Source organism: Myotis yumanensis, unplaced genomic scaffold (assembly GCF_028538775.1).
Source record: "Myotis yumanensis isolate MYYU_CA2020_CCGP unplaced genomic scaffold, mMyoYum1.0.hap1 SCAF_13, whole genome shotgun sequence".
Lineage (NCBI taxonomy): Eukaryota > Metazoa > Chordata > Mammalia > Chiroptera > Vespertilionidae > Myotis > Myotis yumanensis.
Window position 1 is genome coordinate 9,054,605 of NW_027223764.1, and position 27,139 is coordinate 9,081,743.

Genomic DNA, 27,139 nt, shown 5'->3' on the forward strand with positions numbered 1-27,139 from the left:
TGTGGTTGTGTTGTAATGGACTTGCATACGCACACTGAGCCCTGACCAAGACTGAATTCTCAGGGCAGAATTGCTTCTCATTGTTTTCCAGCACCTTAAAAACCTGGTTCACATGAGGTTCTCAAATAATATTTGTTGAATGAACCAAACTATTGTTTCGTTTTGTTTTGGAGTGACACAGAAGTGTCATATTTCTGGTACATTTCTAGAAATGCTACGATAACACGAAAATCTCTAATGCATACACAACAGTCAAACCATGAGTCATGCGTGTGCATGGAATAGGCCTAGATGGAGCTCCCTGGTGTGGAGAGTGAGCCATATCAACAGTTAACCTGTCTCCCTCGAGCTGCTAGACCCACAGGCCACAACTTTCCTAACTGGCTTAAGACCAACTAGAAACTATCCCATTTCTTTCATGGATCGTCAGCATCCAACTGTCATGAAGTGTATTTGCTTGATTATTTTTTTGAGGAAGCAGCATGGGTTTTACTCTAACAAAATGTCAACCTTAACAATTTAACGTTAATTCTTTAAATTCCCACGAGATAACTAGTTTAACAGGCGAAACACTGCCGCATTCTTCACTGGTAGCAGTCTGAAGCAGGTGTTTGGACTGGGGATCTGATTATATATCCCTAAAACGCAGTTTCCTTTGATGTAGCTCAAGGCACGGAGGGTAATTTCAACTCTTCAAAGCCTAAACCTTACCTCCCCGCATCTTTAGAACCTGTTATCCTCTTCACTTCCTTCTAACACTATTCTGGTAATACTGGCTGAAAAGAATCACGTAGGTGGGATTGATAACTACATTTTTCTTTCTGGTTATGCCATGATTTACATTTCTTTCCATTTCCCGTTAAGGGACTTCGGCAAATACTCAAGTGAGTGGGATAAGCCTAGAGTCTAATTGTTTTAAATGTCAGTTAAAAAGTTTTTATATGTGTTATAAATATATGAGAAGGAATGCTTCCAATGAATTGTTTTCTGAAGACTTTTACAAATATTCCTTCCTTTAAGGAAGTGTTTCCTAAGGGGTGGGGTGGATAATACACAGGGTGTCCCAAAGAAATATATACACACTTTAACTGCTGAGAGCTCAGTTTTGAAAATGAAATATATTTTAATAAGCATTGCCTTTATAGTTATTCCAAGTGTGGGGGACACATTTTTGAGGCTCACCCAGGGGGATCTTTCAAACTGCACATTCCCCTCCACAAATATTAATATATTCTTTCCCGTTCTCTCCCTGAAGTCGATGCTATAGTGACCTATTGATCGTTGTGTGCCATACTCTTGTGTGTGTTAGGAATTATTGTTTTCAACTTACCGGTGAATAAACACGTTTCCAATTAGAAGTCTATAAGAATACACGACATTTTGTTTAAATTGCATGATTTATTTTTAGATCATCCCTCTTAGTCCTGCATGCATTGTTAGCACAAACAGTTGGACTTGACCACAATTTCCTTTAAAGAGATAGTAGGTACACAATCACCATCTGAAGTTTCTTCATAGATGGCCCAAGAATTTCAGGCCGTGGTAACACTGTCAGTAACCTACACAATGTTCAATAGGAAAATTTACCAAATGTCCTTTGTTTAATGTAAACAAGGCAGGAGGCAAACAGAGTATTACAGAGACACTATTTTACAGGGCCCAGAAATATGATTATCTATCATGTTTTAACACATCATGTGTCACAATGACATGCATATTTTGATTAATTAAACAACTCAAAATATAATTACTACATAATTTGTGGTTTGAGCACTTCACTGTAACTTCTGTCAATACCTATGAACTTCATAATTAAATTGGTAATTGTATATTAATGCAATAATTTATGGAAGTATATTACCATGGACTATAAAGGGAATCCCCATAATTTGTGCCCTGTAAAATTAAGTGTAACAATCTTTACACTAGCAACAGTGTAAGCAAGCTAAGGATTTTGGTCCATATATATATATACATCTATGTACACATGTACACACACAATGATGTACAATTAAACCAAAAAGCTATGAATCCACTCATAGCTTCCATATTGCACAGACAGATATCTTACGAGAACAGTACATAGTTATGATGTGAGTACTACACTGATAATTGGCTAAAGACAAGTCTGAGTTCTAGCAAGTAAAGAATGTGGCTCATTACTAAAAATAACCACAAAGACTACACTGTTAGAGAGAAAGATTTTTTAAAAATGGGCATAGCTATTTATACCAAGGTGAAGCAAGGCTAAAATTTGGTTTGGAACTTGCTTAGGGCAATCCGTTGTTAAGATGGTATTTTCTACCCAACACAGTACATTTTGGTCACTATTTTGCAAGTACCCAAGTAATAGAAATATTCAGCTTCTGAATGACAGTACAAAAAGACTAGCAATGTAGTACAATGTTTCGCTAACAGATCCAACTCACTGTGAGAAGTTGTGCTGGCTCTAGGTCCCTACTAAATATAAATAAAACAAAGAAAGAGAAAGAGAGGGAGAGATGGAGGGAAAGAGAGAGAGAGTGGGAAGGAGAGAAAGGAACTGAGAAGGGAAACAAAATAAACTTTAAGCTTTAGTTGACTACAAATCAAAGTCATTACAATAACTTAGAAAAAATGTTTTAAGAAGCAGCATACATACATATAAAAAATATAAGAGTTAAAGCTTTTCAGAACTTGGTTTCATGCATTAGCTAGAGGGTCCCATTGTGAAATCAAAGATTAAATAGCATTTGGTCTGAGAGGTCACGACTTTGCTATTACACCTATCGAACACTATGAACACATGGGGAAACATCTAATATCTCGTAATGCCTTGGTTTAGATACACCTACATCAAAGTAGGCTGCAGCTACACCTAAAACTGAAGATGTTGCTGAGTTCCTTGCATGGCCTAATGAGTAAATACAGCAAACTTAATGTTTTCCCCTCATGAAAAATCATTTAAAGAAAAGCACGCACAAAGTAACTACCTCCCACTTTTGTTTTTCTGCTGTTTTGCTGAATAAATGCCTTAGAAGGAGCTAACAAAGATTCACATTGAATTAGAAATTCAGTCTGTTGTTTTACTGGTGGTAAGCATTCTAGAGCCAAGAATATTCATCATCTTTTGATATTTTGTTCACAATAAACAGGAAAGACTAACTATAAAATAAATCAGAAAAACGAATGCGACAAAATTAGGGGTAGGTGTAAAACATGCTTCTGTGCATACGCCACACACCGTGAAACTGCAAACACGCCACAGAAAGCAACTTCCCCGGAGGGGCAGCAGCAAGAGTGCCTCGGAAGCCAGAAATCTGATCATCTGCTCCCCAAATATCAGTAAACGGAAAGACAAGAAAGTGCTGCTGCTTAACCCTTCAGCTAAAGAAGAAAGTTTAGAAGCAATATATCTGAGGAATAAGCGTCACTTACAGGAGGAATAGAGAGTGGATCAGCAAACAACATTTTGTCAATTAACTCCCAGCACGTGGTGCCCGCACAGCTCTGCCAAGTTACCCACAGTTCCTGCATACATACCCACTCACATACATACCCACTTCACCCACATTCTTTCCCATGTAAACAGGACAGACTGGTCTGTCTGTTTGGTTTTTAACTCTCTCTCTCGAATAATTTAAAACAAAAGACTGAACAAAATGAAAAAATAAATGTAAACATTAGGGAGGCCATTGGAATTTTGATTCTAAGAGTTATCAGTGAGTTCCCACCGAGACACGACCATGCATTTCAGTAAGAAAATCAAATTATAAAGTGATTTTATGAAACAATTTTCAAAGAGAGATAGAACAAAAAAAAACGTTCTCAACCTAACACATGTAAATTAGCTTTAAAAAATACTATTTTAGCAAGCACTACCATTGGTGAGCACAAACTCGGTATTGTTGCCAAAATGACACGGTTTAAATAAACTGGGACCCATACATGAACATTAATCACCTACATGGCCATGTGCACAAGAGTAAAAGAACATTTCTTTAAAAATATATATATTATATTAATCAAGAATTTTATTATCATATTAAATTGTTATTCTTAGAAAAGCTGAAGGAAGTTAGGTTCTCTACACATTTTTATCTCCTATTATTAACTCAACTCATTTGATGGTCCCTGAATTGTATTTTTTTCTCATTTACAGTTTTTCATATTTTGTTTGATAAGAATTCTTACCTTAAAAAGTTATAAAAATTCGTTGTTATTGTTTTTTGCTTCTGATTAATCCAAAAGAATATAAGCATCTGAGTCCCAGAGAATGTCAAAATGCCTTGCGACCAAAAAGGATATTAAAATAACAGAAACATCAAAGGCATGACATCAGAAATTCTGCATCTTTTCACACAGGCTTTAGAAATGCTTATTTCCGGAAGTTCCTTTGATTGTATCCTGGATTCAAGGACTGGCATGTCTATGTATGGCGCCTTAATGAAAAAGCAATGGAAACACTATTATACAACGTTGTACTGAAGTTGCCCACTCGATGGGTTCGAAATGCTTCGGTCCAGTTTGCAGCAATACTTCACTGAAAAGGGCCTTTTATCATCCTCTCTTCATGAGGTGAAATGTGCACAGCAGTTCTGTTCGCTTGGTTACCTGGGAGGGGCATCTACGGTGTGGAGGAAGTGTGGTACTTCACAAACGCGATGGCCGCCAGCTCCTTGCAGAACTCCTCCAGCACGATCACGCCCTCCAGCAAGGTGATGTGGTCCACCCTGGGCGGGACAAGAGGCAACACATCAATCAAGATAGCAGCAGGCCGTCAGTTTGGGTGGAATTTTTATAGTGGAAAAAAAAAGTGAAACACTGACTTACATAGGGCCTTCCGGTTCCAAACCAAGTAATCGCTTTCTGACTAGTAGAAGCTTGGGAGTAAAGTCTTGAATACGCTGGATTCTAACCATAAGGTCTCCGACGACCTACATCACAGACACAAAAGGAACTCGGTTCCTAAAACCAGCTGCATAGGGATTTTCAGGATAAAAAACATACCCCATTTCCTTTCACTAAATGAAGAATGTCTCCTTTCACTATTTGCATAAGCATCTTTGACAGAGGACTCATATCTACTCCTTAAAATAGAGACGTTATATATATATATATATATAAATTTTAAAAAATGAATTTTCCTTTTTTTCTTCATATTTTATAGTGAAATAATTACTTCTAAACAGTAGATATATTTTCCTCTATGTGACACTGATTACATGCAATGATATTAAGTTGTTAATTGGACAGGTTTATTAATCCTAAAGAAAATATAACAAAACTGATCACTCACCCTGACAATGACAGAGAAGAGAGACCGACAGCCAGAAGCAAGGTTCACGTAGGGATCCAAAAGGTATTCGTGTACGTGTGGGTGAGGGAAGAGAGACAGTCTGGACAACACCGAGGTCACTTGTAAATTGACGTCATATGGCTGGGGAGAGGTGAGGAACAAACACACATTTGACGTTATTCATCATGTCCATCCCGGAGCACGCACTTTACCATTTTGTCTTTCAAGAGAGGAAAATTGACCATTTCCTCCTCCCTCCTCCACCTGCTCTTCTACAATGGAAACACCCGTAACTAAACTAGTTCTCGCCACTTAGTCAAAGTGCATATAACTCAGCCCTAAACGTTTATGCATGTAATATACAGAAAAAACAAACACAACATGTCAGAATGTCTCTGTGTTACCCAGGCTGTTTTATTACCTGATCAAGAATTCTTCCCATTCTGTCAAATAAAACTTTCAAAAAATGACCTTCAAAGAAAGTGGCTTCTAAATTGCACTTTTCCAAGGCTTTTGGAGACCCAGGCCACTCCCATCTTAAGCAGATAGCACAGTAGTCCCGGAACTAGGGAGAAAGCATTTAGATCAAATTAACCCAAAACAAACTGAGGTGAAATAGGAACGATTTCCTCCAACAGGAATATCAAAATCCACATGAGAACGCAGAGGGCAGAGGCCTGGGTGAGGGTGTGACAGAGGGACAGCGTCAGAGACCACTGTGCGTGGAGGACAGTGGTGGAGAGGAAAAAAGGAGAATAAGCCTGCAGAATGGAAGTAAGGGCGGCGCAGAATCATTTAAAGGTCACCTTTGGATTAGCGGGGAAAAGGATTTGGGGGAGATATCATGTCGGTACGGGCAGAAAGGAAAGAAGGGAGAGGGGCAGGGGAGAGAGGGAAAGAGAAAGAGGGGGCAATAAAGAAATCTTGAGATAGGGACAGTGAAATGCAAGGTGAGGTCACTTGCAGGAAGCTCTAGTAGTGAGAGTGGAGGTCAGGCCTTGCAGAGAAAGGGAAACTTTGGAGAAATGACTGTGGGCGATATGACAAGCTGTGTGAGTGCATTCTCATTCCATTTCATTCCAAAAATTTGGTCATTAGACTCACCTGCCTATGAGCATCTCGGAGGTAGGTGTCATATCCTGTGCCCTCAACATGGTAGGATGATTTCGCTTCATCCGGTACCAGACAGAGAAAACTTCAATGAAAAAAGTTAAAATCAATAACAGAATACTCTCACGATATCTATATGTATTAAAATACCTAGCGATATCTTCAGTTTAAACAAGAATTAATGCAAGTGGAGACTTGAAAAATAAAGTTGTATTTTCTTAATCAGCCTTACTGATTAAATACACTGTCATTAAAGCTTTTATTAAAAAATTTACTCATTCCTCTTAAAGGAGAAGTAAGCCTAAAATGACTTTTTTTGTTTGTTTGTTTACATTACAGCACATGGACAGACTGCCATGCTGTTTGTTAATCTCGGGAAACTGGCCTTCAGGTAAGTGAATTTAAGATTGCATGCATCCTGATTTTATATCTTGAGCGACATGCAATTTTCTCTAGTCATCTGACAGAACCAGGCGTATCAGTTAGAGCACTGCAAAGGAAGAGAAAGAAGGAAATTGCCATAGAAAGGGCACTTAAAAAAAAAAAGTAAAACCACAGACTAACAAAAAAAAATGACCTTATGCTTAGGAGTAAATATCTAATAAGCACAGTTTGTCAAATTGGAGATTTTCAATGTTACTGCACTTGGGAATTTACTTAAAATTATTTACATACAAAAAGAAGGGTCTTTAGACGGTCAGTTTCACTAAGGTCACGTGTGTTTATTTCTGTATTAAGCAGAGCCTTTCTCTTTTGCTATTGACGTTGCCCTGAGGCTCTCACTGGCTACCTAAATGTGACAAAAGGCTCAGATAATCTTTAGATTAAACAAGGGAAGACTGAGTTCATACTATATCTCTGTAACAATCCAAGGGAAGAGCTATTATTTGTTAAAAAAACAAGTAAAAGAAACACCAGTCGCTCTGCCGTGTATAGGTCAGTGGTTGAGCATCGACCTATGATAAAGGAGGTTATGGTTTGATTCCTGGTCAGGGCACAAACCTGAGTTGCGGACTACATCCCCAGTAGGGGGTGTGCAGGAGGCAGCCAAATAATGATTCTCTCTCATCATTGATGTATCTATCTCTCTCTCTGCCTCTCCCTTCCCCTCTTAAATCAATAAGAATATATTTAGAAGAAAAAAAAAGAGAGGTGCAACTTAAATGTATGTAGCAACTCACCTATTCACAATTTTATGGACTTCAGTCTTCCCATCATTTCTGGGGTGGTCTGGAGTAGCAGGCGGCGAAGAACTAAGCCATTCTTGGTTTGACAAAGTGTTATCTGGTGAAATGTCAGTAAATAATGGATCTTCTTCCAGATCTCTAAGTTTAATTTAATGACGCATAAGAAAACATTTTATTATATTTTCTAAACCAAAAGATTCTCTGCTGTGCTCTTAGAAATAATTTTATTCTTACATAATTTTGTTTAAAAAATTAAGAAATAATGTATTGATATTTTATAAAGAAATTAACATTTTATACTAACATCAAACTCAAGAAGATAGTGATTGTGTTAGATTTAATAAATAGATAATACCACTTATAATTTAAAGGGACAGTAATATTAAGATATCTAAGATTTATTTTTTTAAAACTTGCAAACTGTTAGAGGTTTTTTTAATGAATAAGGGAAATAAGAGGAAAGAGAACATTATGATTCTACATGAAATGCTAAACTCACAGAGCTGGCTAGAAACTTACACTGCTCCCGCTATCTGTCCGTTCTCCACCACATCTTTATCTTCTGGACACACGGGTTTATACTCCGTATAATTTCTTTCTTCAAGATTTCTTAGGACCAAGTTGTAAAGAATGTGTTCATTGGGTTTTTGTAAAAGATGTTCAAACATCCTGAGTGTCATTATGCTTATCTGAAACCAAAAACGATAAGGCTAACTGAAAAATGCCTTTCAGTAAAGTCTTCTTGCCATCCTGTAAGTCATGGTGTCAATTTTTAAAGCCACATTGAAAAAAGAGGCTGTATTCACCACGTCACAAGTATATTAAAGTCAGTGTTTCAAAGACTCTAAGTCAAATTCTAAACCCTTGCACAGCTCACCTCATCAGATATGTGATCACAATGTTCAATTAACCTGTGTCTTAAGGGGTGTCTGTTCATGTCTGCCAGAGTTTCTGGCTCCCTCTGTTCCCCAAGGATAAAAAACACCATTTCTTGAAGCAAAACATTGGAGGTGACTTGCCGAACAATGCGATGAAGCAAAGCAGTCGACGTCAGGATACCCATCTCGGAACTGGCATAACAAACAGGGAATTAGCGGGCAAAAGTAACACGAACACAGTGGTTTTACTTTTTAAGTAAAGAGACCACTCACGTTTGCATTAACTGAGGTTCCATAACACCAATAAAAAATCTTTCATGAATGGCTTTGGCAAGAGCAACAGCAGTAGTCTAGAACATAGTACAAGCATAGATATCAGAGAGAGATTAATTTGTAACATCAATAAATCAGTCTCTACCCTCTGTCTGAATTAATGTGGAAAATAAACTTGCCTAGATTAGATGCTAGTTATTAAGTGCTTTACATTGCAGGATAAAAATATTCTCTTAATCACCTCATGGTAGTACCACCTTCCCAAAGAGGAGAAAGGGAGGCAGGCCAATGCTATCTTATGAAGGCTGTACTACAATACTTAAAGAAATATAAAGGCAGAACTGGAATTGTAATTTATTCTGCAGTTGTAACACACACACTCTATACATATGCATTTCTCTTGTTCATTTGGTTTTATTTATTTTACTAACTGTGCTATCCTAGGACAATTAAGATATAATTGGGGATATTAACTGAGAATTCAAATTTCACTTAATAGACAGTTATATTTTTAAAGGATCAGTAAACAACAAAAACATCCCAACCTTTTGTGCTTCCTTTATGAGTTGATCACAATAATCAAACCAGGAAAGAAATGAAATTAAGGCTCGTTTTCCCGGAAATGCCGATGCATCTTCTTTATGACTATATGAGTCCAAACTGTGGGGCACAGAAGAAACGCTAAGTCATCCAAAAGCATTAATGCAGCTCAGGGCATATGGAACATGAAGGCACGTGAATGAACTTACACAGGATGATGTATTTACACAGGCAATACAGCGTGACTATCGGATGAGGGCTTTATAAAAGAAAGCTAAAGATTAGAGAAAAACTTTTAAATAAAAGTTCTAATTTTCACTCATTATGTGGGAAGAGAGGGACTAAAGCAGAATGGAGCTGCAGGAGAAAAACCATTATCAGCTCCTCATACTTCTGCCATGAACTTGACCAAGTAACAGGAATGAAGAGTAGGAGAATCTCGGTGCTGGGAGGAAGGAAAAGGAAGGTGACGGAGGATCTGCACAAGGAAATGACTGGCCTGCTTCTCTTCCTGCCTTAACATGTAAGACAGTGGAATTAACAAGTGGGTCTAACCGACAGATGTCGGCAGAATACAGGGTGGAAAAAAACAAGTAAAAACCAAGAAGGGTAAAAAATATATAGAAAAATAGTAACAGGTTATTATGTCATAACTAGAGGCCCAGTGCACGAAATTCGTGCATTTCGGGGTGGGGAGGGGTCCCTCAGCCCAGCCTGTGCTCTCTCACAGTCCGGGAGCCCCGCGATTGATCACCCCAAAGAGGTAGGCCCCACACACCCGGCTGGGGCTCCTTGATGGATCGCCCAAAAGAGGTAGGCCCTGCCCACCCAGCTAGGGCTCCATGATGGATCGCCCCCACAAAGGGAGGCCCTGCCCACCCACTGCAGCCCGCTGGCCAGTGGCCTGGGCCTCCCTCTGCAAGGCGATCATGGGGTGATGGCCAGGCCCCGAGCAATCGAATTGCACCTGCCTTGGCCGGCCTGGTGCCAGTGGTTGTCACAGAAGGTTGTCTGGACAGTCATTCTGCTGTTTGGTTATTCGGTCGATTTGCATATTAAGCTTTTATTATTATAGATATTATCCTTCTTGCTCAGCCAGCGTGGCTCAGTGGTTGAGCACTGACCCATGAACCAGGAGGTCGCCAGTTCGATTCCTGGTCAGGGCACATGCCCGGGTTGCCAGCTGGATCTTCAGTGTGGGGCGTGCAGGAGGCAGCCAATCGATGATTCTCTCTCATCATTGATGTTTCTATCTTTTCTCTCCCTCTCCCTTCCTCTCTGAAGTCAATAAAAGTATATTTAAAAAAATTTTATCCTGCTTATAGATGGTGGGATTATGGGTGACTTTATTTACGCTGCTTTATACCTTTTATATTTTTTTATTTTTTATTTTTTAAATATATTTTATTGATTTTTTACAGAGAGGAAGGGAGAGGGATAGAGAATTAGAAACATCGATGAGAGAGAAACATCGATCAGCTGCCTCCTGCATGTGCCCGCAACCAAGGTACATGCCCTTGTCCGGAATCAAACCTGGGACCCTTCAGTCTGCAGGCTGATGCTCTATCCACTGAGCCAAACCGGTTAGGGCTGCTTTATACTTTTTAATAACTTATAAATGTTCCACAATAATCATAGTTTCCTACTAGAATCAAGGGGCAGCCCTGAAAGATGGGTAAAGGGGTGAGAGAACCAGGTAGGAGGAGCGGTCCTACATAGGGAGGCCATGAACCACACAAGACTGCCCCAGGGCCCGTGGAACTTATTCATAAAAAAGATTACTTTTTCTTAGGATTTTTAAAAAACAGATGAAGTTATTGATCTTAATGTAATGAAAGTCTTGAATGATCACTGTAATGGACAGAGGCAAAGTAGCTTCCTTATAACAGCTGGACTATTCCCATCCCCATTTATTTCCACTAATTAATAACCAATTCAAAACAAGCCTCACAAAATAATCCCATTTAATGCTCACTAGCTATGTTACCTTTTTCAAAACGAAAGATTCCTATTATAGCCCAATGGAAATGGATTTGAAAGTACAGGAGTGGGAAATCACTTTTATGGAAACACACAAGTGGTGGTTCTTACCCCCAGTTGATGGCTTCCACGGTTTCAATATCTAAGGGGTCCACCGACGGAGGTAGGGCCTTGTACAGGGCGGCGAGTCTGTCGGTCAGGAGTTCGCACAGGCACGTGCTCTGCGTGAGGCACTTGGCAGCCTTGGGCTCTGGCAAACTCGCTAACAACATGAGGCCCTCGCAGGCCTTCACAGCTATCCGGCCGTCCTGCGGGGGAAAACACACCCCCTTTCAATTCCCAAATTAGATATCCGACGAGTAGTTGGAAAAAAATTTAACTTTAAAGGATTTAATGCTTTACTCTCAAATAAGAAAAGATTTTTTTTTTCTATTTTAAGTGCATATAATTGTGATCACATTAGGAGGGAAAGTTATAGAGACGGCGACTCACCGGGCTTCTGGTGAGATTTAACAAGGAATTCACGAGGTTGTAATCCTGGTTTGGGCGGACGACTGTGGCCTCCGGCAGTGACGCAACACTCAGGTTCTCCAGGCCCGTGGACAGGTCGTCCGTCTGAGGAGGAGGCTCATCGTCTAACTCTGTCTGCTCCGTCCCGGCCGCGCCTGGCAGCTCCTCGGGCCGACAGGGCTGTCCCGTGTCTGTGGACAAGGACTCTGCACCTTTTAACGTGTCTTCTGCAGTGACACTGGCTGCTCCTTTGGAAGCCAATGATTTCAACTTATTCTGAAAGGGAGTACAGGTGTTGTAAGCGTCACATCAAAAGCCTCTCAAACAGGTATCATGCCTGAATGGATTTTTTTTTTTTTAATATATTTTATTTTATTTTTTTACAGAGAGGAAGGGAGAGGGAGAGGGATAGCGAGTTAGAAACATCGATGAGAGAGAAACATCGATTCAGCTGCCTCCTGCACGCCCCCTACTGGGGATGTGCCCGCAACCCATGTACATGCCCTTGACCGGAATCGAACCTGGGACCCTTGAGTCCGCAGGCCGACGCTCTATCCGCGGAGCCAAAGCAGCTAGGGCATGAATGGATTTTTCTATCAACGTTCAGTGTCTAGCCAGCAGAGCAACAGACAGAAGTGTTTTGACAAATGAACACGCTCAGATGTACACTCTACAACAAGCATGTCAAACTCAAAGGCTTACATGGGCCAAATAAGGTTTAAGTTTTTGTGGGCCGCAAAAAAAACAAAAGCTTCAATTTTCATAGAAACGTACGTTTATTTCGATAGAGACATAGTTAATACAAAGGGCTGAAATAAATGAGTCATCGTTAACATAAAATAACAGAACATTTTAATAAAAATTAATATATTTTCTTGAACATTAACTTACCAGACACTGAATAACTACACAAATTAATAAGTGTAACTCAAATAAACCTATTTTTCTTGTTCTCTGAAAGTGAAATATTTCCTGTTGTGCACACTAAACAAGTCAGTACAAACTAATGACGTGGCAATCGGCTGCTAAAATATTCGCTGCTGGTATTAGTGGAGAGAAATGGTGTGCCTGCGCGTTAGGTACGTAAGGGAAATGAATGCAACACGATTATAGTAATCAGTAATTGGCGAACATTGTAGTTCATTATTAATAATTATGTGTAACAGGATATTGTAAACATTAAGTTACAAAATTTTTATTAAAACGTTTCTTACATACTGTTATATTGGCTGGGCCACAAAAATATTCGTTGTGGGCCACATGCAGCCCGAGGGCCACGAGTTTGACATGCTTGCTCTACAAAATGTTTCACTGACCATAAGCAGTGAACAGTGTTAGTGATGCCTATTTGACTGCTACTGTATCTATTAGTTTTACCTTCATCACCAGCCTATAAACTCTCTTAGGACAAAGACAGTTTCTAGCTCATTTGCCATAGGCATTTAACCCACAGTAGATGCGTATGTTAGATGGTATAAATTGAATATAGGTTAGATTTCAGGGGGACGTGCTTAAGAACTGCAAAGTACTTTTGTGACTGTCTATACTTACAGGTAATAAAGCTGTGTTTCTCTAAAGATGCCTTCATTCAACTGTGTTAATTAAACAGTCCTTATGCATTGTGCTGGGTGCTAGACAGAGAAGCTGGGGGACCCAAAGATGAACAGAACAGAGCCCTGGTCCTCAAGGAGCTGACTGACCAGCAGGAGAAAGTAAAATGCATAGAAAAACGCGAACACAGGCATGCTCTGAAGAGTGATGAGGATACCGTACCTCCAGAAAAAAATTAACCAAATAGGGATCTTCCTTCAGTTTTGCACACACAATACAGAGAAACTGAATTTCTTCATTTTCCGTTGGTGTTGCAAGGACTTCACCACAGAGTCGAATTAATTTCTGTCAACAATTTTTTCAAAAATGTTTAAAGTAGCTTATTTTTCACAAGTATGTATGTATATAGCCATCCATATACCTTAGGGATATTTAAAGTTTTCAAATAATGCAAACAGCTTGCATTATTCAGAAAGGACACTATTTACAATCACCAACATCAAAATAAGTTTACTAGTAGTAAATTTTTCAAATGCATTATCCCCCCCCCCCCCCCCCCCAAATGAATGTGGTATATAAAAAACTCCTTGAGATGCCATGGAGATAAGTTAAAGGAAAAATTAATGTATAACATTTTAAAAGAAAAATAAAGACATAAAATACATTTAATACCATGTCATACATAAAGCTCAAGTACTTGCTAATTTGCATGTAATTTTTAGAATAACTTCCTGTATTACTTGTACTCTTAGAAAAATTATATACAATTATATCTATACCCAAAGCAATCAAACCAAATGATTTTGTGTGTGGGGAATACATACCTGCACAGGCCTGTGCACGTTGATGTGCGGAAGTAGCGGCTGCTTGATTCTGCCCAGGAGTTTGGTGTAGAATCCCAGCACCTGCTGCTTCATTCCTGGAGGACACTGAGTAAAAGAGGAAAGGAAAGCAAATAAGAAAAGCACAGACAATACAAACACGCTTACTCAAATGCTTACAATACAGGAGAGACAATGAATTCAAACGTATTCCACCCTCACCAGTCAGTGCAATTAGCCAGGATAAAATTCTCAATCAATTATTAATGCCTGGTATCCTGGAAATAAAATGACCTCTGGGACTAGAATACAGCATATGGGACCAGGGGCTGATGTAATTATAGACCGCATGGTGGCAATACGCTGTTGAGATCCCAGCGTGGTTCGGGTGACGTCAGCCTGTTTTCACTCTAAGTGCTAAGATAACATGAAACAATTATACTTACCTCCTTGGCAAAGTAAAGCCAGAATGTTGTTACTTAAACTAATGGCAGGTAATCAATAACTGTCCATCATATAAATGCAGGAGTAAATAAAGCCTAACACATGTATGAAAATAAAAGGACTCCTATGGTATACACTTCTGTGATCTAGGCCAACAACACTGTTTTAAGTTAGTTGCAAAGTTATTTAAATTATTATTGTAGGCAATTAATATTTAAAAAATAAGTTTTTATAACATGACAGTTGTTTTAAATATTTTCTTAAAAGTAGGTAAACATGATTACTCACATTGTGAATTAAGAGAGTATGAATTAATGTTATATGGTCTATAATTAACCTGCTTATACTGCCTCAGAACTAAAATACAGTCACAAAATGTGTAGCATTTCTAAAGCATGATCACAGACATGCTATCCAGAAACAATATAAATTATGTTAGGCACAATATTTTTAAGATAGAAATACCTTGCATTATTCAGATAAACCACTAGTAGTTACAATTACCTATATCAAAATATAGTTAGTAGTACAACCACTAAAATGTACTCAAAAATCAATTAATATTTATCCAACTTAGACATTCACAGAACAGAACCACAGATTTTTAGAGCTGAGGCTGCTTGATATCACTTCCTTGTTTTGAAAGAAGAGGAATATTAACCAGCAAGACTTGCTGAAGGTTGCAGTATATTAGTGACAAAGCCAGACCTCCTAACCTGAACCCCAAGTTCGTCCCCTACCCTCACTACCTTTATAAGTAATTTGAAAGCTTTGAAGCACAGAATATTATTTATAGAATACCAGCTTCACAAAGATTTCTCAATACTCATTTGACTAAAAACTTGAATGGTCTCCACTTACTAGGAGAGTTAATGTCAGGATAATCAGTGACATTCTCTTTCAGGATTATGAAACAGAATTCCCATTTCTGTTTTTGTATAATTCCTAATTTTTTTTTTTTAAAAGAATTTAAGATTTTTTTTTTAAATATATTTTATTGATTTTTTACAGAGAGGAAGGGAGAGAGATAGAGAGTTAGAAACATCGATGAGAGAGAAACATCGATCAGCTGCCTCCTGCACATCTCCTACTGGGGATGTGCCCGCAACCCAGGTACATGCCCTTGACCGGAATCGAACCTGGGACCTTTTGGCTGACGCTCTATCCACTGAGCCAAACCGGTTTCAGCTAATTCCTAATTTTTGTAACCCAACTTTCACTGGGTTCCTTCTCACCTCCTTTGATTCTGACTGAGCGCATGTACTTGAGTTTATTTTCATAAATGTTTACACTGGGATCCTAGGCTGCCTAGGTACCAGTTGTTGTCTAGAGCACTTGGGAGTTTTGCTATCTCCATGGAAAGTCATGTTCTTACAGGATGCACGATTTTCATTTTTTGTACAACACTGACTTAAGTCCTGCCATGCTTAATGCATACCTCTACAATTAAATGTAGTACTTGGCAGCTTCTTATCTCTAAGACGTGACTACATGTATTACGTGCCTAAGGACATGATGTGGATTAGAAACTTACATCAGCTTTCCCTAAGGTATATAATGTTTCCAGGATCTTGTGATGAAGCAAGTATTCCATACATGGCCCCGTCTCTCCAGATTCCCGTTCCTTTTCTTCTTGTACCAATATATCTAACATCTGTTCCAGATGAGATGGAATGTTTGTATCTGTCACTGGGGCTTTGTCATCTAAATGATAAAAAAACGTTCGTCAAACAACCCAACATTTTTAAACTGCGTATTTAAACTAAATACTTTATTGAATATTAAACTGCATATTTTAAACTAGAAAAATATGAACCACACACTTAAATGAGGTTTATACTCATAGTATAATTATCTTTGCCAGAATTTAGATGATGCTTTAACCATTTTTTTAAAATTGATTTTTAGAAAGAGAGAGAGAAACATTGATGTGAAAGAGAAACATCAATCGGTTTGCCTCCTGCATGCTGAGGATGGAACCGAATTCTGGGCACATGCCCTGACTGGGAATCGAACCCACAACCTGTTGGTGTACGAGATAACACTAGAACCAACTAAGCCACACAGGCTGGGCGCTTTTGCCCTCTTATTAGAAAACTGAATCAGCCCAGCCGATGTGGCTCAATGGTTGAGCGTTGACTCATAAACCTGGTCAGGGCACATGCCCGGGTTATGGGCTCCATCCCCAGTAGGGGATAAGCAGGAGGCAGCCTACCGATGATTCTTTCTCATCACTGATGTTTCTATCTCTTTGACTTTGGGAATAGCTGTCTGTTAATAAGAAGAATGTCAGAAATTGTTAAAAGGGCTTTTTTGTCTCCTCGTGTTTTCATAGATGGAGATGACTTCCCAATGCTAAGAAGTAACTCAGTGACAATCAAAACAGAACCTGTCCTCTCTCTGTTTTCTAGGTTAGTAAGCTTAATTTCAAGGCCAACCTGTTTCTATATAAAGATACTTAAAATTCAGACCATCTAACCGGCTAATTGAAAAAAAAATTTTAATTACAAGTACGTACAAAATTTTTGTTTACATGCATTTTTCCTGATCATGTTCCCATTTTTCCCCAAATGGCTCTTATTTCTACATTATTATGCATAAAAACTAACAGAATATAGAGTGGGGCAAAAGTAGGTGTACAGTTGTTTGTATGGAAAATAAAATAATAAATAATACAAGAATAAACTGTTGTTTCATGGACTCACAACTGTAAACCTACTTTTGCCTCACCCTGTGTATAGTCTGATTTTTATTCATTGCACAAATATAAAGGAGTTTTTTTCCTTTAAGACACATCCCCCATAACCCTATCTACTTGCCAAATCAACTATCATTTTTTCATGTTTCCTTTCAGTGAAATGACATGTGCCCAATCTGCATATCCACTAGTGTTTACCTCATTCCTCAAGGGAGCTCACAGTGCCATGTAGCAATGCTACTGTACTTCCCTATTCCCTACTTCAGAAGTTGCCAAACTTTACCCGCAGGGCAAATCCAGCCTTGCCATCTATTTTGATAAATAAAGTTGTATTAGAACAAGGGACTGTTTATTCTTTTACACGTTACCAATGGCCAGTTTGCATTACAACAGAACTGAGCAGTTACAAAGACACCACATGGCCTACCTCTGGCCCTTTACAGGGAAAGTTTGCCCAGCCTTGACTAACTGTTCATGTTCCCCCACATTCACTCTGCATCCTACATACTCACTGAGAAAAACGGAAACCAGAAGGTAACTTCTGAAGACTCCCTACACCATGTCTACCCGCTTCCTGCACTTATACCCAGATGTTCTGCTTTCTACCTTATTTTTTTACGGAGAAACTGTCCACAACCTATTTAGCGCTTAGTCTCTGCTTGTGCACTAGGTCCCATCCTCCCCCTCCCCCCTGCCCCTGGCCCCCTGCCTACTCAGGGACATTGCTCAGAAATGATCTCATCTGACTACTATACTCACCTTTCCCTCCCTACTAGGACATTCCCATTAAATTATAAATTGCACTTTCTACCTTAAAGTATCCTTGCCTCTTTTGACACTACACCTCCCTCCAGCTGCTGCTCCATTTCTCAGCTCCCTTTACGCCAACACTCCCCAGTAGAGCAATCTACCTAACTCCGAGGTTCCAGTCTCTCTTGGTTTCGCTATTGTTCTCATCTTCCTAATCCCTAGACATGAGTCCAAGGGCTCAGTTCCTGAACACCTTCTCTCTCCCATCTATCCTTACTCCCTAGATAAGCTCATCTAGTCTCAGGACTCTCAATTTCATATCCCTCATTTCGTTAGATCTCTACCCTGAATGCCTATTTCCAATTGTCTACTTGACACATCCAACTAGATCAGCGGTTCTCAACCTGTGGGTCGCGACCCCTTGGGGGTCGAACGACCCTTTCTCAGGGGTCGCCTAAGGCCATCGGAAAACACACATATACTTACATATTGTTTTTGTGATTAATCACTATGCTTTAATGATGTTCAATTTGTAACAATGAAATTGGGAGTCACCACAACTTGAGGAACTGTATTAAAGGGTCGCGGCATTAGGAAGGTTGAGAACCACTGGACTAGATAGACCATGAGCATCTCAAACTCAATATGTTGAAAATTCTCTTTCAAACCTGCTCCTCCTGCAGTCTCCTCATTCTCTATTTTTCCAGTTTCACTACTTACACCAAAACTTTGGAGATAGCCTTGCCTTTTATTCTCTCATGCCCAATATCCAATTCTTCAAAACATACCCAGAATACGATCACTTCTGATCACCTTCCCCCCTGGTCTAAGCCACCATCACCACTCAAACCACTGCAGTAGTCCCCTAACTGTTCTACCGGAGGGTGTCACCTCCGCTTCCCTTCCATCTAAATTTTCATAGAAGACAAAGTGACCCGGTCACCTCTGCTCAAAACCCTCTAATGGCTGCCCACCTGAGAGTACAAGCCAAAGCCCTTGGGATGGCTTACAAGGTCTTATGTGAATCCTCACCCTCCAGCTTTGATTTTTACCTCCTACCAATTTCTCCTCACTCACTCTAGCCACACTGGCTTCCCCATAGTTCCAGGAATTGTCCACACAAGCGCAGGCTGCCTGTTCCAGCCTCAGGGTCTATGCACTCCTCCTTTTCCTGCAATTTCGCCCCCCACCCCCACCCCCATCCACCCCGACTTGCTTCCTCTCTCCCTCAGACTTCAGTTCAGACCTGGCCTGGGGCAATGAGGCTTTCTCTGACCTACAAAGCCATCTTCCCACCCCCAGCACACACTTCTATTTCCTCAGCCTGCTTCATGTTCTCTTTAACACTTTCCATCTGACCCACTGTATGTATCTGTCTACTTGTTGTCTGCTTCCCCCCAATCAATGTATTCATTTTGTTATGGATTTTCTTTTTGATGGTTCTATCCCCCAGTGCCTGGAAAAATGCCTGCACAGCGTAGGTGCTCACTAGGTGTGGTGTTTTTTTAATGAATCTAAAAGAGGAATTAAAAGTAAATTGCTTATAAATTTAAACATAACTGAAGACGAATCTGAAATACATTTTCGTATCCCACATGTTTCTGTGTAATTAGCATCAGCATTGTTTCTTACCTGAAGTCTCTATGTAGTAGTGGGTAATTGCCTTCCAGTGATAAACGAAATCTTCTTGTAAAGGAAGAGAGGGTGCCAGCTGCACAAACACACACAAAGACCACAGTTAAGAAAGTGGCATTCCAGTTTCCCACAAAGTACAATTCTGTATTTGTCTACTAATCATGCAAAAGCAACATACAAAGAAGGGGTGAGCTTTTACTTGCTCTCATTTGCCAGACATCAAAGAGAAGCAAAATGAGTCAAATCCAAGAAGGTGAAAATGATTCCTTAAGAAAGAGGACACACACATTTATCAACATTATTATTAAACTTCAGGATTATTTAGTTCCCTTCCCCTGAAACCAGTAACTGCATTCGGCTTCAAAAGAAACAGTGTTCAGTGAAAACACACAACATTCTATTACTCGAGTATCAGTGAAATGCCCTTATCAGTCACCGGGGATAAGGGCATTGTACCTAGGACTTTGACATGCAAAACAGTAAAATGCTGCTATATCATTAGTGACACATCACCACTACTACGACATATACCAAAGTCAACCCCGTAATCAGATTAAAACTGTTCCCCACTCTCAGTGGCAGACAGATGTACATCTTTTCTTTTTTAAGCCTAGAATAGGCAAGGCGTATTTTCAGCAAAATAACTATGTGAACAAGGCACGACCTATTTAAAGTCACAAAGTAAAAAATGTTTCACATTTTAGCTTTGAAATTTACTTCAGAGGTTTTAAGACCAAAATTATAGCCCTTCCCCAAACCTACAAGTATTTCAAATGTGTGTTAAATGGACAGAAAAGACCTGGTGGCTCTGGCCAGTTTTACTCACTGGTTAGAGCATTGGCCTGCGGACCAAAGGGTCATGGGTTCGATTCTGGTGAAGGGCATGTATCTCAGTTGCAGGTTTGATCTCTGTCCCTGGTCAGGGCGCATGCGGGAGGGAACGTTTATGTGTGTCTCTCACATTGATGTTTCTCTCTCTCCTCCCCTTCTCCCTCCCTTCCATTCTCTCACTAAAGAGCAATGGAAAAATATCCTCAGGTGAGGAGTAACCAAAAATAAAAAGAAAAGACTTGGTGCATCTTCACCAACATTTTCCTTTGAGGGGGGGAGGGGGGAGGGAGAAAGAGAGAGAGAGAGAGAGAGAGAGAGAGAGAGAGAGAGCCCTCTTTTGTATCATCAATAAATTTTTACCAGAAAGTACAGAGTTGGCCCAGCTCACTTAAGAACAAATAGGTTTCTATTCTGGTAACCTGAACTCTGTCAGGTAATCGTCCAATTTCATGTACTTCATCTAGACAGATGACCTAAGAGGTCATGTTACTCTTGCCCTTCTACTTGTTCCCTTTTGATTTCTGGGTGTCCCCAGCAGAGAACTCGAAGTTCGAAACCCTGTGAAAACAACTTCCAAACTATTGGGCAATTACAAACTCTGGTTTCAGTCCAGAAGGTGACACGGTTTCAATCCAGAGGTGAAATGTATTTAGGGAGAAACAGGGCCTGAGGAGTGCTCAGCAGTCATCACCATCTTAATGCTGCTGGCTCTCCCATCCCTGCCCATTCTCACCCTTCTGAATAATACTGAGTTACGAGAGAGAACATAAGTATTCATCTATTTTCAAATAGGATTTCATGAAAAAATTTTAAACACTCTAAAACCTTTAACAAAGGAGTTAAAACCTTTGGGAGTACTATACTTCAAGAACATGGAGAGAGAAGTGACTTGTGGGAGACTGAGGAGAAAAAAATAGCAAAATAAGAATGAAGGTGTTAATTTGGAAAAACAATCTTCCTGAAATTTTTAGATTTAAAAAAAATCTGTTCTAATCAGCTGCTTGTTTTGGGAATCTTTTTCAAAACATAAAATTTCTCTTGTTCTTTTAGACCTGTTTTGTTTGTTTTTTAATATACCAGCTTTACATATAGTTCAATGGATTAACAATTGGGACAAACCCAAATGAAATTTGGCATTTCAAGAAATGTACTTAGTTCCTTAAATATAAGTGTGTGATTTGTTAAATTCTGCTGAGGGAAGCTCCTGAGTATATAAGATCACAACATCCTTGTTCCAAATTATGTTACCCATGGGACTTAACTATTTCCAGGGGAAGCCACTAAATCCAAGGCTTTCCAGGGTTTGTGTCAGGCCCTTTGTAATTACAGACAAATTCAAGGGATGATGTCCTTGCTTACTTATAAAATACCCCTCTTTCAGGAGTTTGATTTAAAGAAAAAAATACTATTTAAGCAGCTGGCGAAGCAGTTCTAAATTGCTAATAACTTAGTTTAATAACAATCTAGTTCAAACATGAATAAATTTCCTTATTTATGTAAAACTTCCCAGTAAACTTGCCTCTTCCATTACTAATTCTCACATGCGAATGAATTACCTGCTTTATCATTGCATAAAAACATTTATGCTCTGGGTAAAAAAACAAAAAGGGAAGAGATGTGTGAATCAGCATCTAATTTGAGTTAACTTGAGCAATAGAGCGATTAAATTTTTGAAAATTCATGCAATCCGTATCTCAAACGGAAATTGACATAAGTACCTAACTCACCCACAGCTTTCTCTGGGAACTCTCGCCAGACTCCCTGCCTAGGATATAGTCTTTTCCACCCGCGCTGTGGAACCCCCACCCAGTCTGCCCCGTCTCTCCTAGTCCTCATCCCACGTCGTTAATTGTTGAATTACCCATCTTCTCCACTAGACTGTGACCTCTACGAAGGCGGGGAATGTGTCATCTTTTTCATCACTGAATCCCCAGTTTCCAACTCAGTGATGGCATTTAGTAACCATTCGATGACACCTATTGAGTGAATAAATGAATGGCACAGCGGTTGCCACATTTAGTAAGTAGTTATGTGCCAGGCGGTGTGCTACAAAGTTTGCACTTACTGTGTGTGGTCTTAAATGTTCACAATAAAAGCCTACTTTTCCCAAACAAACTCCTATTAAGACCCAAAGCCAGGTAACTGACTTGCCCAAGGAAACACTGCTTGTAACGAGAAACCCGGACTATCTGTCTTCAAAATGCCTACCACACGGAGGATCTCCACTGATAATCCACACGAGAACTAGTGTCCTCAAAGCCCCATCTGCATGCTGTCGCACGTGTATCATGAACACTCCCTGCCCAGATCTTTTAAAACGCTTCTTCACCCCAACTTTTCTAATGCCCTTCCTCTCATCTCTGCCTCCAAAGTCCAGCTCAAGTCTCGTGTCCTCCAGAAAGCCTTTCCCAATTACTCCAATCCTAAGTGCCTGCCCCCTTCCTCCCTTGGAACTCACTGGCTGAACAGCCATCCAAATAATAATAATAGTAATAATAATAATAATAATAAATCATCTATATTATAAAAGGCACGTGGCCGTAACGCTGTAACGACCAAACAACCGGTCATCAGGAGGTGCATGGAGCACCTCTTGGGCTCTCCCCCCACCCCTCACTCCCCGAGGCACCAGCAGCGTCAACGGAGCGTGGGAGGCCTCGTGGGGTGGCAGACATGGCCCTGATGGCAGGCTAGGCCTAGGGGACCCTACACGCACATGATTTAATCGTGGCTGGGCCTCTAGTAATAATAATAATAATAGTGGTAAACCATTACTGAGCACTTACTAAGTGCCAGGTACTGCACTAAGCACTTCAGGTACATGATCTCATTTAAATTTTCACAACCATTCTGAGATAGAGACTGGAACCCTGTTCTGTCCGGCTTTAAGGGCTAAGCCACACTCTTGTGCATTGCTTATACTTTAACTGCATATGTATTTGTTTTGTCTCCCAAATGAGACGTAAACATTGTGGGCAAGGACAAGGGCACGTCTGTGTCTCTTGCACTGGGCCATGCTTTCACGGTGGGCTCATTAAACACTTGCTGAGTGACCCAAAACGGAAGTTAGAAATCTCTTCTTGTTAAAGAATACACTTCGCCGAAACCGGTTTGGCTCAGTGGATAGAGCGTCGGCTGCGGACTGAGGGGTCCCAGGTTCGATTCCGGTGAGGGGCATATACCTGAGTTGCGGGCACATCCCCAGCGGGAGATGTGCAGGAGGCGGCTGATCGATGTTTCTCTCTCATCGATGTTTCTGACTCTCTATCTCTCTCCCTTCCTCTCTGTAAAAAATCAATAAAATATATTTAAAAAAAAAAAGAATACACTTAAAAAAAAAAAAGAATACACTTCAGAGAACACAACATATGTTTGACCGGAGGTTTTCATTCCCAGGGCAGAGTCGTTTTTTAAAAAAATAGCTGGTCCCCCAAAATCAAGATTAGCTCTTAACTGTAATTTCAAATTATGAAAGATGACTTCAATTGAATTAACTAGTTAAAACGAATAAAACTTCCTTCCCTCACTGCCCTTTCTCCTCTTGGAATACGTCTGCCCTCAAAGGATGGAACTGGCTGGAGTTAAAAGATACCAGGCCCTGGCAGATGACCTAGCACAGACCAGGCCCTCAACAAATACTGACTTGTACTTAATTGGAAGGTATTTTATTTATTACCCTTTGGAGAATTTGTACTGAAATGATCCAGGCCAACTTCAGAACAAGAGAGGCCTGATTTCAGATTGGTGACATGGGGCAACAAACAAAACAGATTCGTTTCATAACTCTTACTGGCCAACCCTTTCTATACTGAAGGGGGCCTGTCACTTCTGAAAGGAGAGGCAAGAATGACAAGTTTTGTTTTGGATCAAGGGGTGAATTTCTCTCCTAAACTCAAATCGCAGACTATCAGCTTAATAACGCATTTTCAAATCCTAACCTTTGAAAATATCTTAGTGGTGTGTTTTTTCTTGTAAGTAGTTAACAGGAAGTGAAGAGAAACCATTAAATCTACCTTTAAATCTCACTTAAATGAATAAGTATCTGGTGACCCCTGAAAAAAAAAAAAAAACACCACTTGAAGCCTGATCCAATGGGATAAAGAAACCTAAATGTAATAATACCAAATGGGAAAACATCAGTCATGCGATGACAGGCTGAAAAAGGTCATGTCCGAGTCTGCCTGCAGGATTAGATCCTGTCTGTACAATCCTGATAATGATTATATTAATTGTAATACTGTATCAGAAAGTGCTAATTGAGCATACCAATTAAAAGGAATACAGAGAAAAGCTAATGAAAAGAAGTGAGGAACGGTAAGATGAGCTTACAGAAAACAATGTTGAGCAAATGACTAGAACTTCATCAATGGAAACCAACCTTGGGCCAGGAAAAAGTATGCCTCAAGTGCCACACAGATGGCTTATTTATCATGAGGTATGAATTCATTCCCAAGAGATATGTTAGAAGAAAAAAAATAGTGTCAACATTTTTTCATGAGCTTTCACCTTCTATCTAGGTGAACTGGGGAGCATGACAGCTGAAAACATCAACTCTAAGCCAGTAAAAACAATGTTCCTAAATTCAACGGGGTCGTTTTGAGGTGAGTATAATCCACTCTAACTTTCTCACTAACCTCAGCAAAGTAGAGAACCAGGATATGACAGAACCAGTGTGAGACGATCGACATGGATAATTTGGTAGATACGAACATATACAATTACGAAAAGATAACGAGGCCCGAAAACACAGGCCTCAGGGACAAAATGAGTCTTTACTGGGAGAGCATGAAAGCCATCTTTTTCTAAGTACTTATTTCTATAAACATGAGCCTGGTAGGTAAAGGATATAAATAATGGACTACATTTTTATTTCCAATGATCTCAATATTAAACTAGTCAATGTTGAAAAGTAAGTGGTTGTCAAGGAATAATGTAAAATATAAATGTCACTGCTTTTTACAAATTTTAGTCTAATTCTTTTAACATAAAGACGCTGCAGACTGTGGACAAACGTCTCAGAGTCTAAAACTGTCCCCTCCCTCATGTGTCACACTGCTCTTCATTCACGAACACTTCCTCTCTTGATTTGATACACACGTTTTCCCAAGAACCTGTAGTAAAGCTAAAAGGATCCAAAAACATTTCCCACCTGACACTTAAAATAACTGTACCAAAGTTTGTTTTCATGACCGAGCTTTTAAAATCCATGGCAATAGAAACTGTCCTACTGTAATTGTTTGTTGTTGTTGTTGTTTTTTTAATAAAGTTGGGTGTCTTTTAATGTGCTCTATCACCCAATCTGAACCCAGAAAAGAGGATGACATTTTAAAAATCGGCAAAGTAACAGTTCCTTCACAGGATGCACTTCTCCCAGAGTCGAGGAAAGCAACTCAAGCAAAGCCACTAGGCCCCTGGGTAACCCGCCAGCCGCCAGCCCCGCTCCGGTCCTCCTCCGGGGCAGGTCTGCGAGGACCTGGGAACAGAGCGTGTCGACGCGGGGCTCTCGGGTCCCCGGAGGCGAGCACAATGGCAGGACGAACGCAGGGCGTCCAGGAAGAGGCGGCAGGAGAGGAAACAGATGGCGGGGCCCGGGCTGCGAACCCCCACTCCGAGCCCCTCCAAGCTCCTCGGTGTCACATCCATCACTCGGGTCCCCCGGCCAGGCCTGCGCGCAGAGCTGGCGGGGCCATGGCACGGGGTCGGGTGGGCTGCGTCCTCGCCGGGGTCGCCCCCAGGTAGGCGCGCACCTTCCTGCTCCCCCGCCCCCCAAACACAAAACAAAACAAACCCAAACCGAGCCGTGCGGGGCCGTTCCTTTTGTCTGGCTCCAGGCCGACCACTTTCTGCCGCGGAAGCTAACGGTCACGGCCCCGGGGGCGCTCCCGGGGGCCCCGCCAGGTGCTCCCTGGCTCCCCGTCCCCATCGGGGAATCGGAGACACCCCCTCCCCGGCCGGTCCTCCCGGGCACCCCAGCCCATGCCGCTGGGGAGGGCACGAGCCCCCCGCCGGACCCGGCAGGACGGGAATCCCCGGAGGGGACCTGCTCCGAGCCAGGCCCGAGGCCCCGGCGACCCGACGAGCCGGCAGCGCCCGCCCGGGCCTCGCCCTCGCCCTCCGGGAGCCGGGCCGCCGGGCGCCGGGCGCGGGCAGGGAGCTAGGCCGCCCGCCGGCCTGTGCGCGCCGCCGCGGCCTTACCGCCTCCACGGCGTGCTGCAGGATGGAGGTGAACTTGGAGAACATCCTGTCCCGGGACTGCAGCAGCCGCTCCCGGGACGACCTGGAGAGCTCCTCGATCCGCCGCCGCCGCCCCTGCTGCGGCTGCCGGGGCCGCTCCAGAGTGAAGGCCGGTGCGGGCGCGGGGGCCGAGCGGGAGCCGGGAGGCGGCGGGCGCCCAGGTGCGCGGGCGGCGGGCGGGCGGGCGGCGCTGGGACGTGGCGCGGGGAGGGCGGTCCGCGCGATCGGGCCCGCGACGCTCCGGCGGCGGCGGCGGCGGCGGCTCCGGCGGGGACACGGTGGCAGCCGGCTCGGTTCCTTCCGCCCGCCGTGCCCGGCGCGGCCTGCAGGGGGCGCCGTCGCGGCCCGGGGAGCCGGGCCAGGCCTGCCCCGCAGGGCGCCGGGGCACGGAGAGGCCGCGGCTCGGGCGGGAGCCGGGC

General features: G+C 41.5%; 1 protein-coding gene across 3 annotated transcripts; it reads right to left on the reverse strand.

The window, feature by feature from the left end:
* Positions 1-1,378: 1,378 nt before the first annotated feature.
* FHIP2A (FHF complex subunit HOOK interacting protein 2A) lies at positions 1,379-26,900 on the reverse strand. 3 transcript variants are annotated; one of them, XR_011473538.1, is made up of 18 exons: positions 26,682-26,900; positions 19,653-19,731; positions 16,107-16,276; positions 14,132-14,236; positions 13,530-13,652; positions 11,739-12,032; positions 11,358-11,554; positions 9,272-9,386; positions 8,727-8,803; positions 8,453-8,645; positions 8,095-8,264; positions 7,570-7,713; positions 6,383-6,473; positions 5,700-5,843; positions 5,279-5,419; positions 4,813-4,916; positions 4,174-4,712; positions 1,379-1,559 (listed from the first exon to the last, which is right to left on the reverse strand). XR_011473538.1 is itself a non-coding variant. In XM_070432205.1 (17 exons), the coding sequence occupies exons 1-17, from the start codon at positions 26,724-26,726 to the stop codon at positions 4,607-4,609; spliced, it is 2,298 nt and encodes a 765-aa protein (XP_070288306.1). In that variant the 5' UTR covers positions 26,727-26,900; the 3' UTR covers positions 1,379-4,606. The 3 variants fall into 3 exon arrangements, 2 of the variants coding, with proteins under 2 accessions (XP_070288306.1, XP_070288308.1); XM_070432205.1 differs by having other exon boundaries at positions 1,379-4,712; XM_070432207.1 differs by lacking the exon at positions 26,682-26,900 and adding an exon at positions 19,943-20,693 and having other exon boundaries at positions 1,379-4,712.
* Between the last annotated feature and the right edge of the window lie 239 nt (positions 26,901-27,139).

Coding starts and splice junctions, on each gene's coding strand:
- FHIP2A (XM_070432205.1), bottom strand. CDS start 26,726: ATGTTCTCCAAGTTCACCTCCATCCTGCAGCACGCCGTGGAGGCG. Junction 11,555..11,738: donor TAAATCTCACCAGAAGCCCG/GTGAGTCGCCGT, acceptor TTTCCCCCGCAG/GACGGCCGGATAGCTGTGAA. Junction 6,474..7,569: donor GTCCATAAAATTGTGAATAG/GTGAGTTGCTAC, acceptor TTTTCATTGAAG/TTTTCTCTGTCTGGTACCGG.